General features: G+C 38.5%; 1 protein-coding gene across 2 annotated transcripts in view; it reads left to right on the plus strand.

Annotated features, from left to right (window-relative positions):
• IL1RAP (interleukin 1 receptor accessory protein) overlaps positions 1 to 15524 on the plus strand; it is a 302078-nt gene that overhangs the window by 223925 nt on the left and 62629 nt on the right. For both annotated transcript variants that reach the window (XM_089680156.1, XM_089680155.1), the window contains exons 4-5: positions 7562 to 7751; positions 14508 to 14673. In XM_089680156.1, coding sequence (XP_089536282.1) covers positions 7562 to 7751; positions 14508 to 14673 — 356 coding nt within the window. The remainder of the gene's footprint in view (positions 1 to 7561; positions 7752 to 14507; positions 14674 to 15524) is intronic.

Here is a 15524-nt window from a genome sequence, read left to right on the forward strand (position 1 = left end):
TTTTGATTTTGTGTGTTGCATCAATAAAGATTTTTTTGGAAGAATGTTTTGCATCGGATTTTAATACAGGGTCATTAGGGTCTATACTGTTGGTTGTTCTTTTTGGTTGTGTGCTTTTTAAGTACTTTGAATGTGTTTACATTGTATCTGGCTTTTAACCACCTGAGGATTTTTAATGCAAGATATGTCATCCACCTCACTAACCATTCCATATCTGCTAATCCCTCCACTGGCTTCCCATTGCCCAACGAATAAAATTCAAAACAATAACATATAAAGCCATTTATAACTCTGCCCCAAATTACATTTTATTTATTTTATTTCTTTCAGGTACTTATATAGCGCCGTCAATTTACGCAGCGATTTACACATATATATTGTACATTCACATCAGTCCCTAACCCTCAAGGGGTGTACAATCTAAGGTCCCTAACTTACATTCATACATACACATATTAGGGCCAACTTAGACAGAATCCAGTTAACCTACCAGCATGTCTTTGGAGTGTGGGAGGAAACCGGAGTACCCGGAGGGAACCCACGCAGGCATAGGGAGAACATGCAAACTCCAGGCAGGTGGTGTTGTGGCTGGGATTCGAACCAACGACCCTAGTACTGCCAGGCAGAAGTGCTAACCATTTAGCCACTGTGCTGCCAATTACATAACCAATCTTGTCTCCAAATATCACACAAACCATCCTCTCCGCTCCTCGCATGACCTCCTGCTCTCTAGCTCCCTTGTCTCCACCTCTCATGCCCGACTCCAGGGCTTCTCTAGAACCTCCCCCATCCTCTGGAATGGTCTACCCCTATGTATCCAACTATCACCTAATCTGCCCACTTTTAGGCAATCTCTGAGGACCTATCTGTTCAGGGAAGCCTATCCTGCATTCAGCTAATAACGGAATCTTCTATTCCTCCTATCAGTTCATCCCCCACAGTTATTACCTGTTATACCACCAGCCCCTCCCTCTTAGATTGTAAGCTCCAAGGAGCAGGGCCCTCCTAACCCTCTTGTATTGAACTGTATCGTTGCTGTATTGTCTCCCTTTATATTGTAAAGCGCTGAGCAAACTGTTGGCACTATATAAATCCTGTATAATAATATTAATAATGTTCTAAAAAAAAAAAAAAACTTTAACAGTTTTTATGATGCATCTCTTACAACCTGCTCACTACCCCTGCACGTGCACTAATACCAGCAATTTCCAGCTGTCAAAATGACAGCAGGAATTACTTCTGTATTAGACAGCAGGAGTGGCTTTCAAAATGCAGCTAATCCTGTGTAAAATGATACTTGCACATAGTCTGCTAGGGTCATTGAATAAATCTCTATGTATTATTTAGTTGTACATACCATTTCATTCATGAATAGATCAAAGGTGTTGGGTAAAGAAAAAATTACAAGTTGGTTTTTTTTTATTAAATGTATTCCTATTTACCTCCTTTTTAACACTTGATTTACTCGAAAAGGCACTAATTAACTTTTCATTATTTTGTTTGCTATCTTTCTTAGTGTACCTGAACAAACAAGTTTGAAAATTGAAAAAAAAATAACAGGGAAGAAAAAGGGAAGTGCAGTTAAACTCTTTATTGTGACTAAATAAAGAATGAAATCATCACAGTCAAAGTTGACAGAACATGCACAGGCACATCCATCATAAATGAAAAACTGTAGTGCTGTGCTAATAAAAAAAAAAAATCACACTGAACTAGCTCCATTCCATAAATAGACCGAAAGTTATTCTTACACTGTAACAGTAACTTGGTAACTGAAGGTTCTTGCAGCTTCCATAGTCCATAGGTGGTGGACAAACTGAAAAGGAAAGAGAGAAGAAAAAGGAAATGGCAGACCGTAATGCAGTTAAACCTTTTATTCAGCCTAAATAAAAAATAGTCATCACACTCACATTTGGCAGAAAGTGCACAAGCAAACCAATATTGCATGTAGTCAGTGAAGATGTATGTTCTCTGTATTCCGATTGGTGTCCCACTTGTGCTGTAAGGCTGACATGTAATGGAGGTGTGATCCTACACCTATCAACACTTTTGCAGTGCCAGCAAACCAGAGTATGCTGGGACACTTGGGCCCCATTCACACCTGAGCATTTTGTAGCTCGAAGCTCCAAAACGCTCAGGGAGGAAAAATCATTTTATTCTCTATGACGGTGATTCATCTCAACTTCAAAACTCCTGAAGCCAAATGCCTGAAGCTCAAAAAAGGTTTAGAGCTACTTTTGTGGTTAAAATCAGGCAGATTGGTGCATTTTTGAAGCAGCTGAAAACAGAAACACATAGCAACAAATGATTATTATTATACAGGATTTATATAGCGCCAACAGTTTGCTCAGCACTTTACAAAATGACAGCAGACATAACCGTTACATTACAATTTGGTACAAGAGGAAACAGAGGGCCCTGCCTGTTAGAGCGTACAGTCTAGGAGGAAGAGTTGAGTGATACAAAATGATGTAACAGATGATCGTTTTCTCTATTGGTTAATACAACAATACCAAAACGCTTGGAAAACGCTGTACAAAAACATGCACACAAATGTGTGACAAATCACGAAGAAAAACCGTGAGCACAGCCTGTTTACGCTACCTATCATTATACACCCTGCACATCTCCTAGTGTTCCTTGGGCTGATCAGCAAACTCTGGTTTGCCTTGACTGTGGCAATGTTGACAGGCGCATGATCACCGTCTCCATTACATATATTGGCCTCACAACAGGCTTGAACAGGTGGGATGTCAATCGGGAACATACCTCTTTACCGACCTACATACATTATTGGCGTGCCTGTGCACGTTCTGCCAAATGTGTGTGTGACGATTTTATTTAGCCCAAATAAAAGGTTTAACTGTGCTACCATCTACCCTTCCCTTTTTATTCCCTCTTGTCTTTTCAGTTTGTCCTCCACCCATGAACTATTGGGAGCTGCAAGACCCTTGAGTTACCACGTTACTGTTACAGTGAATATCTTTTATCTAGAAACCTTGAAGCAGATGGACTACAGCAGCAGAAGACCACTCAGGGTGGTTGTGTGTAAAAATCCAAGTAGATCAGCAGTTTTTTAAACAATTCCTGTCCGGACACTTTTACCCCCTTCCTGACCAGGGCTATTTTCAGCTTTCAGCACTATCACACTTTGAATGACAATTGCGCGGTCATGCAATACTGTACCCATATGAATTTTTTACCATTTTTTTTTAGACAGATAAAGCTTTATTTTGGTGGTATTTATTCACCGCAGGGATATTTATTTTTTTTGCTATGTAAATGAAAAAGTCCTAAAAATTTGAAAAGTGTTTTTCCTATAAAATTTAGCAAATAAATAATCTTTCATCATAAATCTTGGCCAAAATGTATTCCGTTATATTTTTAGTAGAAAAAAAATAAGCCAAATTAGTTTATAACCAAAAATTATAATTTTTAAACATTTTTTTTACATTTTAGTTTATTTTTTTATATTATTATTATTATTATACAGTATTTATAAAGCGCCAATAGTTCGCTCAGCGCTGTACATTACAGAGGGGAACAGAACATGTGACAGAACAATACCAATACAATGCAAAACATGAGGGGATCGAGGGCCCTGCTCTTTCGAACTTACAATCTAGGAATATTATTATTTTTAAATTTTTTTTCTTACATACTGTCACCCTAGCAGTACAGTGTCACCATGGTGACACTGTACTACTTGTGGGGGTGATGAAGATTTTTTTTTTTTTACAGTGATTTCTTTTACACCCATATAGGATGTAAAAGCAATCATTTCTCTTTCTCTCTGTCTGCATTCTTGCAGCCATTGAGAAATACTGAGTGAGCTGTGATGGGTCACAGCTTGTCACATGGTACAAGGCTGTTGTGAATAGCCTTGGACCATGTGACCTCTGTGATCATTCACAGATTTCACACGTAGTAAGCAATGATGTCAGAAGTGACATCTTGCTTACTACTTTGCATGTGATCACTGATTGGCCAGTCAGTGATCACATGATCGGGACCTCGTACAGAGGTCCCGTCCGACAATTGGTGTTTCACTGTCCAGAGGACACAGCGGGCACTGGATCGCTGTGCTGCGCGCTCCCAGGGAGCGCGCACAGCTAGAAATGGCGGGTGCCATTTATGAACGGCAACCCGCCCCTGGAGTGCCACCGTCCTGCCGTTTATAAACAGCAGGCGGACGGCAAGTGGTTAAATACTCAGGCCAGCCTGTTTGGCACCAAGAACCATACCACGTTCAAAGCCACTTAAATCCCCTTTCTTCCCATTGTGATGCTCGGTTTGAATTTCAGCAAGTCGTCTTCACCACATCTAGATGCCTAAATGCATTGAGTTGCCGCCATGTGATTAGCTGATTAGCAATTTGTGTTACCAAGTAATTGGACGGTTGTACCTAATAAAGTAGAGTATATCACAGTGATAGTTTGTCTTGTGCAAACAGCATTGCTTTAGATTTTGCTGGAGCAGAATCTTTGTGGTTGAATTGCACACCTGAAATGCCATATTCTTTGTTGTTTTTGCACAGATTCTCACCACTTCCTGTGAGGTCATGACAACATTAGGCAGGGAATTTGACAAAGAATTTAACAATTAAAGAAATTGGCTTCTAGGATCAGAGATTTTTCTTGTTTTACACAGTTACTGTTGTCTTATTGTACAGGAGCAATAATCATAAAGCGGTCTGATTTAAAGAAAATTCTTCCTCGTGTGCGGAGTCTTAGAGCTAAGGGTACTCCATAAACGACAAGTGTTTTCTGTTTTATTTATTTTTTTCAATAGACTAGCAGTGTAGGATTAAAGCCCTTCGTATGAGGAATCGGATGCACACAGAAAGCCAGCACATATTAAAGTAGAACTGAAAGCAAACCTCTTTTTTTTTTTTTTTGTTATCTTTATTTTAGTTAAAGTATGGGAAGGTGATCGCACCTGCCAGGTTCACATCTGTGTCCTATTAGGGAGAATCCCTTCACTTCCTGTTCCATAGCCACAACAGGAAGTTAGAGGAAATCCCTCAGAAAATCCCTGATTGTCACCTGTGGCACTGGAACTAGTGACTTCATTGGAAGATTTCAACTCTATTCCTATTATGGAGACAACTCAAAATGTGGGATTTTCTGTAACCACTTCCTGTCTGGACACTTTTACCCCCTTCCTGCCCAGGCCAATTTTCAGCTTTCAGCGCTATCACACATTGAATGACAATTGTGTGATCATGCAACACTGTACCCATATGAATTTTTTTGCATTTTTTTGAGACAGATAAAACTTTATTTTGGTGGTATTTATTCACCTCTGGGATTTTTTTTCTTTGCTATATAAATGAAAACGTCCAAACATTTTGAAAAAAAGTTTTTCTTATAAAATTTTGCAAATAATCTTTCTTCATCAATCTTGGCCAAAATGTATTCATCTATCTTTTTAGTAAAAAAAAAATAACCCAAATTAGTTTATAACCAAAAATTATAATTTTTCAAAATTTTGTTTTTACATTTTTATTTTATTTTTTTTATGATTATTTGTTTTGTTTTTTTACATATTGTCACACTAGCAGTATAGTGTCACCACAGTGACACTGTACTACTTGTGGGGGGTGATGAATATATTTTTTTTACACTGATTGCTTTTACACCCATAAAGGCTGTAAAAGCAATCATTTCTCCTTCTCTCTGGCTGCATTCTTGCAGCCATTGAGAAATACTGTGTGAGCTGTAATTGGTCACAGCTTGTCACATGGTACAAGGCTGTTGTGAATAGCCTTGTACCATGTGACCTCTGTGATCATTCACAGATTTCATACGTAGTCAGAAGTGACATCTTTCTTACTACTCTTCATGTGATCACTGATTGGCCAATCAGTGATCACATGATCGGGACCTCACACAGAGGTCCCGTACAACGATCAGTGTTCCACTGTGTCCGGAGGACACAGCGGGCACCGGATCACAGTGCTGCGCGCTCCCAGGGAGCGCGCACAAGCAGGGAGCAGGGAGGCCGTTTATAAACAGCCACCCGCCCCTGCACTGCTCCTGTCCAGCCATTTATATACATGGGCCAGACGGGAAGTGGTTAACAGTCAGTGATAATGTGGTAGCTGCATTTTTCTTTTTTTTTTTTTTCCAGGGTGAGGGGGGTTGTTTTAGTTTCTTAAGTGACCTGGCCAGTAGCACACTTACTAGAAGTGTCTCCATTCCGCTTGTAGGAAACGTGGAGACACCTTTGGAACCATTATCATTCTGGGGTGAGGTTGGTGTTAGACGCCCTAACAGATTTAGATGGACTTGACTAACAAAAGAAAGCTAAACTCCAGCTAAAAACTTTTTAAAAGTTACAGCAACAGTTTTTTTTAATATTTTGGGATAAAGGTTTTATATAAATGAATACAAGCTGACCTTTGTAAGCATCCGTCACTGTTTTTCTCGGTCCTCTAACTGCCACTTTTGCTGGACAGCTTGGTGTGTTAAAGGGAGTCGAAAAACAACAGATTTACTGGCTGGTACACCAAGTGGAAAAAAAAAAGCAAAAGGGCCTAAAAAAAAGAATACTAAAGCAGCCACTATATCTAAGAATTAGTAAGCTGCAATATATTTTATTATTGTTTTGGGGGTTAATTGCTAACATTATTCAAATGTTTCATGGCATTTTCTGATCCTGAGATGTATAGTAGGTTTGTATCACTCAGTAACCGCTTAAGCAGACCATAGATGATGCCTTTTTTTTTTTTTTTCTTTTAACCAGAGGGTTGAATGAAAAAAAAAAAAAAGGTTTGATTCCCCCATCAACGCAATCGGTGTTGATGGGGGAATCCCTCCCACAGAGCTATTGTATTCTGGCAGCGGGGAGACCATGAATCCTTGGGGAAAACAATGATCAGTGTTGCTATAGCCGGTGACACTGACCGAGTGAAAAAAGCTCGACAGGCTGGTTGTACAGAAGTTGACCGAGAGATCAAATTCTGTTCAACCAGCCTGCCCATAGATGGATAGAAAATTGTCGGGTCCCCACAGAACAGGCCGAATTTTGATCCATCTATGGCCGGCTTTAGTGTAGCTTAGTATGTGCAGGCGTTGTGTGTGAATCTGTGAATCATAAATGTTTCGTTGTTTTATTTGTTTAGAGGCGTTCATACACTTTAAACACAAATTATTCCTAAAGATACATGGTAGTAGCAATAAAGTACAAGATGTTCCTTCTAATGTTTACTGCCTATCTCTACACTGTAGCCTCTACCATAATCATCTTTCATACTCCTTTTACAAGGGTCAGCTCTTTGTTTTCAGTCCAGTGTGTAAAATATTATTCTGCAGGTTTTGACAGGGTAGAATTATAAAATTCTCTGCTGATGCAATAAAGGGAATTGTTTTTGCAATCTGGTAAACTTGTACAGATTCGTATTGATTTGATATTCCATTTTTAATCTTCAAGGTACCTGGGAGAAGTTATTGCTTTTATACCATAGCTACTAAACTTTATTAAACTGTGTATCAATGCTCCAGATGAAAATACAGAGCAATATATGTGTTATCTGAAACATGTGCTTTTTTCCCCCCAGGAACACCACCTTTTGCAGCAAAGTTGCTTTTCCCCTGGAGGTATTCCGAAAAGATCAGAATTCATGTATTAGTACGGCCAAAGCGTCAGAGGAGAGGTTTTTACCGCTGGGAGAACGCTATATTTTGACTTGTCCAGATACGAATGGCTATTTTCCTGCCAATGTAACACCTATTGTGAAGTGGTACATGGTAAGGGCAAGCTACACAATTGATTTCTACTGCTAAATACATTACTTACACAGATGAGCCAATAGATATATAATATAGATATAAAAGATGTTAAAAAATAAAATTGCCATAATACACTGCATTCTTCAACACTCATATGCATGCATGTACATATTTAAAGGCAGAGACCTATAGGGGTTGATTTACTAAACCTGGAAAGTGCAAAATCTGGCTCTGCATAGAAGCCAATCCGCTTCCAGTGTTTTTTTGTGAACAAGTTAGACGCTGATTTGCTACCGTTCACAGCTGCACCAGATTTTGCACTCTCCAGTTATAGTAAATCAACCCCATAGTGTCAATGCTAAACAGGAACAGAGTTCTGGAAGTTATGCCCAAAAAAAGCAAGCAGAAGGCAAATGACTAATCACCAACATTGCCTGTGGTATTCCTATATCTCATCTTTCCTATTGCTGACTTACAATGCCCTGTTCTGAATTGTGTAGTGGCAGAGCTTTGCTTCCTCTGCCAGAGCCTCCAGTTATCAGCATAGTAGTGATATCTGCAAATCTCGCTCCAAATCTCCCCAGACTAGCAAGACAGCAGTGCCTTAGGTCTTGTAGACACGGGCCGGCCAATTTTTGGCCCGTGTGTACACAAGCCTGTCCGACAGAAGCCAGGTGAAAGGTCAGCTTCTGTCGACCAGGCATGCTGGAAAATCAGCTTCCCATTGGCATCCGATCAGTGGTGGCAGCCAGTGGCTCCCCTTTCATCGGATAGGTAGTACTGCGAGCTCCTTCCGAGCATTTCAGTTTTTTTTTTTTTCTTCAGCCCACTGGGCTGAACAAAAAAAAACTGATGGTTTATACCCAGCATTAGATCACATGATGAGCCTGTAGGCAGAGGAGTGTCCATATGCCAGGAAACACTACTGTTTTTCAGGAGGAATTCTAGACAAAAGATACAATTTTCATTGTAATGTTTAGGCACAATTAACATTTCTAGATGCTCCCTTAAGCATAGTAAATCTTCCCTTTTTGAGTTGAGGTCAAATTTAAAACTAGTTTTATATAGGGATCAAATTGGAATGGGTAAAATGTTTCCAAACAACACCTTGATAGTGGCCTAAGGATGCCAAAGTTGTCCACTTTTTATAGTTTATATTTTAATAATGAACATTATAATGAATAATAAAGATTCCTATCACCCCTTATCTGGGGCACAAGATATTTTGATTTTCATGTTTCTCTTTTAGTAATTGTGCATGTTCCCACTGTACTCAGAAAACACAATGTGCTTTAATATATAAACCTGTATTTTCCCTTATAAGTAGTTAAATTCAGACCCTCTCCCGTTGCCATTTTCCTTCAGGTTTAAATGTGATTGCTGTAAGGCAGCACACACTGTTCTTATGAAAGACGATTTGATAAATGTTGCTCAATATGTTGTTATTCTGTATGGGTTGTGTATAATTTACAAGCTTCCGTTTGCAGCCATAATATCCCTTTTCTGGGTGCAGTGCAGTATGCCAATCCATTTGTAAACCCGTAATTCTACTAATGATATTATTCACATAACAAATAAGGCATAAACACAATGTCTAAGAGGATTACTCTGCATGACAAGCTTTGTTATTTCCAGTCAGAATGTCGTTCTTCATGTAGATTAGCATTCTGTTGTTAAGCAGCATTCCCTATGTTCTGAATTTCAAAATATATTCATAAAGTGTAGCATCCTGACCAGGATTATTGTGCAGTTTAGAGAAAAAGTCACAAAATAAGATGTGTATGATGATCTCTCTATATTTGCTTACTGCCACAGATTTGTCAACCACAGCAGAGAGGCAGAGGAGGAGATAGGGAGTTAAAAAGAATGAATAGCATTTTGATGACAATCTAAAGGCCTGCCGTGCAAAAATGGCATTACTCAGAAGCCTTTTTTTTATAAATGTAGAGGCTTGTTTGCATACATTTTCTAGGTTGGACAGCCTGAAGGTCTCCTATTTATACTAGATCATTCCCGTGCTTTTCACCTGCAGACCAGATCCTTTAATCTCTGCTCATTAGGCCAGGTAAGCTATAGGTGTGGTCAGTGTTATGGTTCATTGAAAGGAGGGTGAACTTAAAACCCAGTGGGTTAAATATTCATGGTAATATATGCCATGCTATAATGCTGTTTACCTGAAACTCTCATTATGAGCTCGGTTGTGCACAATTTCCAATGAACATTGTTTGAAGTCTTCCTGCTTATTGTTCGCACTTCTGTGAAGTCACTTCTGTGGAGTATGATGTTATACACCAGCCACATGCTCCCAAGTCTTGGTAGCAATACTTCCCCTTGGATGGTGAGTGCTCTGATTCAGGAAAGGCATGTAGGTTATGTAAAACCCAACGGATGGGACATTTTGTTAGAGGCAAGTTGTGTAAATTTGGCATCTACTCAGAAGTCATGTTTCCTTTTGGCTGTGTTTATTAACAGCAGTCTAATTTTCATCTGAGGTACCTCTGCCAGAGCACGTTTAAGAATATTAATCCACCCAACTAGATTGGGGTTTGTAAAAACTGGTGCAAATGAAAATATCATTTGAATCAGATCATTGGTTAGCATTTTTCTAGAGCAAAATAAAAGTTTCCATCTGACATTTTGCTGTAGAGAGCAATGTTTTTCCCTATGCTTGAGTTGTTCTAGGTCATGATATATAAGAAAAATAGTGTAGACCAGTCATGGTAGTCATAAAGAGTATGGCATGGGTTCTGCTTGTGTTCTCACAAGCTTTGCTTGCACTTTATTTCCACTTTCTTTAACTTCTATAGCTAAATTCCCTGCACATTTAGAAAAGCTTTGTTTATTCTAGTTATGTATATATAAAAACAATTGTATTTTTATATACAGCGTGTATGTATTTATTTCAGGTACTTGTATAGTGCCATCAATTTACATAGTGCTTTACATATATATTGTACATTCACGTTAGTCCCTAACCCTCAAGAAGTGTACAATCTAAGGTCGCTAACTCACATTCATACATACACATACTAGGGCCAATGTAGGCAGGATCCAGTTAACCTAACAGCATGTTTTTGGAGTATGGGAGGAAACTGGAGTACCCAGAGGAAACCCACGCAGGCACAGGGAGAACACACAAACTCCAGGCAGGTGTGCTGTGTTTGGGATTTGAACCAACAACCCTTGTACTGGCAGGTGGAAATGCTAACCATTTACCCACTGTGCTGCCTATCTATCTATCTATCTATCTATCTATCTATCTCTCTACAGCTGTTTTTATTTTAGCAGTTTTTATCTACTAATCAATAGCATTTAAACAGAACAGGATTGGCCAGCTGTATATGCCCAACACTGCGTGTTGCCAAATGCAAAATTGATACAGCTTAAAGTATAAATAAAGACATTTTTTCTTTTTTTTTAATTTTGGATAGAGTGCAAATGGATTAGAACACTTGCCAGTTTTTATTGCTGTCTGTTCCCCAATTAAGGAGACTCACTCTATATGTCCTGTTTACCATTATCAGTGAAAGAAAAGAAAATCCCTAATTATGGGTTGTTCTTAGAAAGGTAATAGAGGGGGAAATCTTCCAATGGAGACACTAGTTCTGCTAACCTGGGGGTCCCCAAAAAAATCCCCTAATTTGCAGGGATTTCCTCTCACTTCCTGTTTGACTATGGGAAAGAAAGTGAAGGGAAATATCTGTAATGGGACTCGGATGTTGGAAAAAAATCTGACAGGGGTTATAACCCTTGCTCTATCCAAAATGTTAAAAAAAACATGGTCTGCCTATAGTTCTACTTTAAGGTTAGCAATCTATGAAAAGGACAACTTTACCTATGAACAATTGTCCTAATACATTCCCACTAGTGCTTCCCATTACGACAAACACTTTCTTTCAGTCCAATCCATCAATCTTCATTGTGTGGCCCTGCTTGGAGCTGCAAAGTCTTTCTCCCTAAAAATGGTCATTCTGTACTGCCCATGCATGCTACAGACCCATTCATTTGTACAGGAAAGCTGTGCTTCAAGCAACCTCTGGAGGCTGCCATTATTGACTTTCCCATAGGAATTATTCAGGCCTCTGTTTGCATGTGAATTATGAAGCAAACATTTTTGAGGGAAAGCCTGAGCAGTTCAAAACTGGGCCACACAATACATATTCTTGGACCGGGGCTAAAGGTAAATATATGTCCTAGTGGGATGCATTCAGGGGGAGGGAGGCTTTTATTAAAGGCAGTTGTACAAAGTTAAGAAAAATAAGATCTAGTAACACTCCATAGTCCTCCATTTTCAAATACCATATCAAGGTGCTCACTCTGTCAACCTAAAATCCATCATATAATGAGGAAAAAAAAGGAAAGACTCCTGTTGCGTAATTTCATTTTATTATATAACATACAGATCCTCGCCATACCACATCCAAACTCTAAACAAAAAAATATTGAAACAAAATACTAGTTAAAACAAAAAGATGGATTTTATTGGTACAGCGATAAGCAGTTTTAGTATAAAATCACATATTTTATTAAGAACAAATTCAAATTTTCCATAAAAAATAAGAAAACTGCAACACCGCTGGACCATTTTCCGTCTGATATCAAATATTGCCCAACCCTGAGATGAAGTTTCAAACGGGTACTGTAACTTGAACATATATTCATTCATGTATTAGAGAACCATAGCTCATCAACATGTAGACTTCAGTCCTTTATATCAGTGTCCATAGATTCTCCATACTTATAATTCAATGAGTTTCACAAAGAATCTCATTTCCTCAGGACTGGTTGGGTAGGTGTTGCTGTAGAGTGTGGAATACAAAATTGATTTTATTTTTCATCTTAGAATATATACATTACCAATAGCATTACACTATATATCAATAAATACATCAAGATTTCCTAATCAGAACATGTCCACAAGAGGAGGTGGATGGTTAAAATAGGTCCCAGGGGCGGACCACAGGAGCACAATGAGGGAAGCCGGAACCACCGCAGGGCGAGGACCCAGACGGCCAGATAGATTGACCTTGTATACACAGACTCGAAAGCCTCTCTATCAAGTAAAGGAAAACCAGCATTTACCTTAACAAAATCATGTGGTAAGAACTTGCCCTTAAACATTGAACTTTAAGTTCTCATAAACAACTCACCCCAAGAAAATGTCAAAGCCCATGGTCTAAAAATATATATGGATATGTCCACAATGTAGCAAATATCTAAAAATGGCAATAAAAGGATCAAATGTATAGAGGTAACTGACAATAGGACTAGCTCAACCCTAGTGACAGATAAATCGGTAACTCTGTAGGCAAGAAACGAAAAAATATATAAATAGACAACTATATGGTGATAACTCTATAAAATACCCCTTCAATAAATACATTTTAACTTTCATAGCACTGGATTAACTGCATCAGGGATAGAGCCATCCTCACATGCCCATTCCCCAAAGAGTAACCACTAATACAACCAGGGGCCGTTCACACAATCCATCATCAGTAAGGTCCACCGTCCAAGCCTCTCCAGGGTGGTTCCCTCTCCCCTCATTGTGCTTCTGTGATCCGCCCTGGGACCTATTTTAACCATCCACCTCCTCACACGTTCTGATCAGGAAAGCTTGATTTATTTATTGATATGTAGTGTGATGCTATCGATAATGTATGTATTCTAAAATGTAAAATTGAATCAGTTTTGTATTCTGCACTCTACAGCAACGCCTACCCAACCAGTCCTGAGGAAGTGAGATTCTTTGTGAAACTCATTGACTTATGATTATGGAGAATTTATGGACACTGATATAAAGGACTGAAGCCTACATGTTAATGAGCTATGGTTCTCTAATACATGAATGAATATATGTTCAAGTTACAGTGCCCTCATGAAACTCCATCTCCGGTTTAGGTAATATTTGAAACCAGGTGGAATATGGTCTGGTGGTGTTGCAGTTTTCTTTTTTTTTTTATGGAAAATGTTAACTATGTCTTAATATGTGATTTTATGCAAAAACTGCCTGTTGTTGTGCTGATAAAATATGCCTTGTTTGGTAACAAGTATCTTGTTCCAATATTTTTTTCCATTTGATTAAAATTCCAAATATACAGCCCTTGGTATAATCTGCACTAAAAATCACTCAAAGATATAATGTACCCCAACCATGTTGGGAATGCCCCTTGTAAACTCCTGAATCACTCCCAGGAGAAAGGAGAACAGATATAATCACACAACAGAGGTACTGCTCAGATTGAGACAAGATTGGCTGGTTCTCCACAGTATGCACAGTAGCTATGGATATGCAGCTACTTCTGTCAATAGTTAAACTGAGTTCTAGAGGTCAAGTAAATGAAGCAAGTCTCCCAATGGAAACCTTTTCCAATATCTAATAACAATATAATTTTCTTGTGCTGCTTGATTAATTCTGCTTATTATTCCTACCTTCTTGAAAATGTTATACATAGGTCATACTTCCTTGTGGGATTTTCTTTCAAATGGTAGCTTATTTTACTCTATTCAAATCTAATCTAATGTCTAAGTCCAGATGAAATTACATTTAAGCTTTAAGCTTGCAGACTATAAAATATCAATTTAAACTTTCATATTTCTTTACCCAAATCCTTTTGTTGAACTGGTACATGGCCTAATAATCTCTAAAACTTTGTTTTTATTTTAAGACTGAAAAATAAATGTTGATTTGTGGTTTGTAAACAGAAGTCTGTTTTGTGATGTGGAAGTAGTGCGGTTATTTCAGTGCTTTCGTATTTTATTTTTTTATATTAGAACTGTGCAGCCGTTGATGGTTTTTATGACCGAGATGTTAAAGGACCTGATTTATTATTTTTAACTATGTCACTGCCGTTCCAAGGAAACTATACATGTATTGTGACATATGAGGATACTGGGAGGATTTATAACCTTACTCGAACCATTTGCATTAAAGCAGTAGGTAAGAAAAGCTAAGCATGAAGTATAATATGTTTAAACTCATTCTATTTTTCAGTTTCTAAATGAGATGTTGAAATGTCCTTGCTATTAAAATGTTTCCATGGATGAAGATTTAAAGTGTAACTCCACACAACTCCAAAATGTTTTTTAGTTTGAATAGACTGTGTAAATGTTAGTCTCTATCTGGTTATTGAGGCTGTTCTTAACCCTATCAATGAGATTTCCGTACACTTTCTGTCCAAAGAAGCACAACAGAAAGTAATTAGGAGAAATCCTGCCTCTGACAGGTGTCCCCAAAACACGTGTTCCTATTTTGAAGATTTTCCTCTACCCCTGTTCTGATAACTGAAAACAACTGTGAAATTTCGGATTCCCCCCCCCGCTCTTTCTCCTGGTCAGAAGGGTGACAAGAACAAGTAGATATACATAACAGGAGTACAGATAACCATGGATTAAAGTGTCAAATTTGCCTTTTGGAAAGCATATTTTCCAGACTCCAGCAGGGACCTCAGATAGATGTTTACTTCATCAATATCTGATCTAATTGTAGTTGGGAATGCACACAGGATACGCTTTTTTTAATGTACTGCACTTATTGAATTTGGTGGTCATCATCATCTTTTGGACACGAGCAAACTAAAGCTGTCCATACACAGCTCAGAATTCGAGTTGTAGGTTGCCCTGCCAATAATACTTTGCTTAATAAACATAGATTAAGAAATTGAAGGAGCTGGGTGGAAAAGGGTTTACTGAACTGTGACTGCAGACAGTCGCAGTCACTGTTCGAGTGTTTTGAGAGCTGCAGGTGCCAGCTGTCAGATTGCAATAGCCAGCAGTGAGAGATTAGCTCAG

This window comes from Staurois parvus, unplaced genomic scaffold (assembly GCF_062004578.1).
Source record: "Staurois parvus isolate SC_StPar_1 unplaced genomic scaffold, SC_StPar_1.0 ptg000235l, whole genome shotgun sequence".
Classification (NCBI taxonomy): domain Eukaryota; kingdom Metazoa; phylum Chordata; class Amphibia; order Anura; family Ranidae; genus Staurois; species Staurois parvus.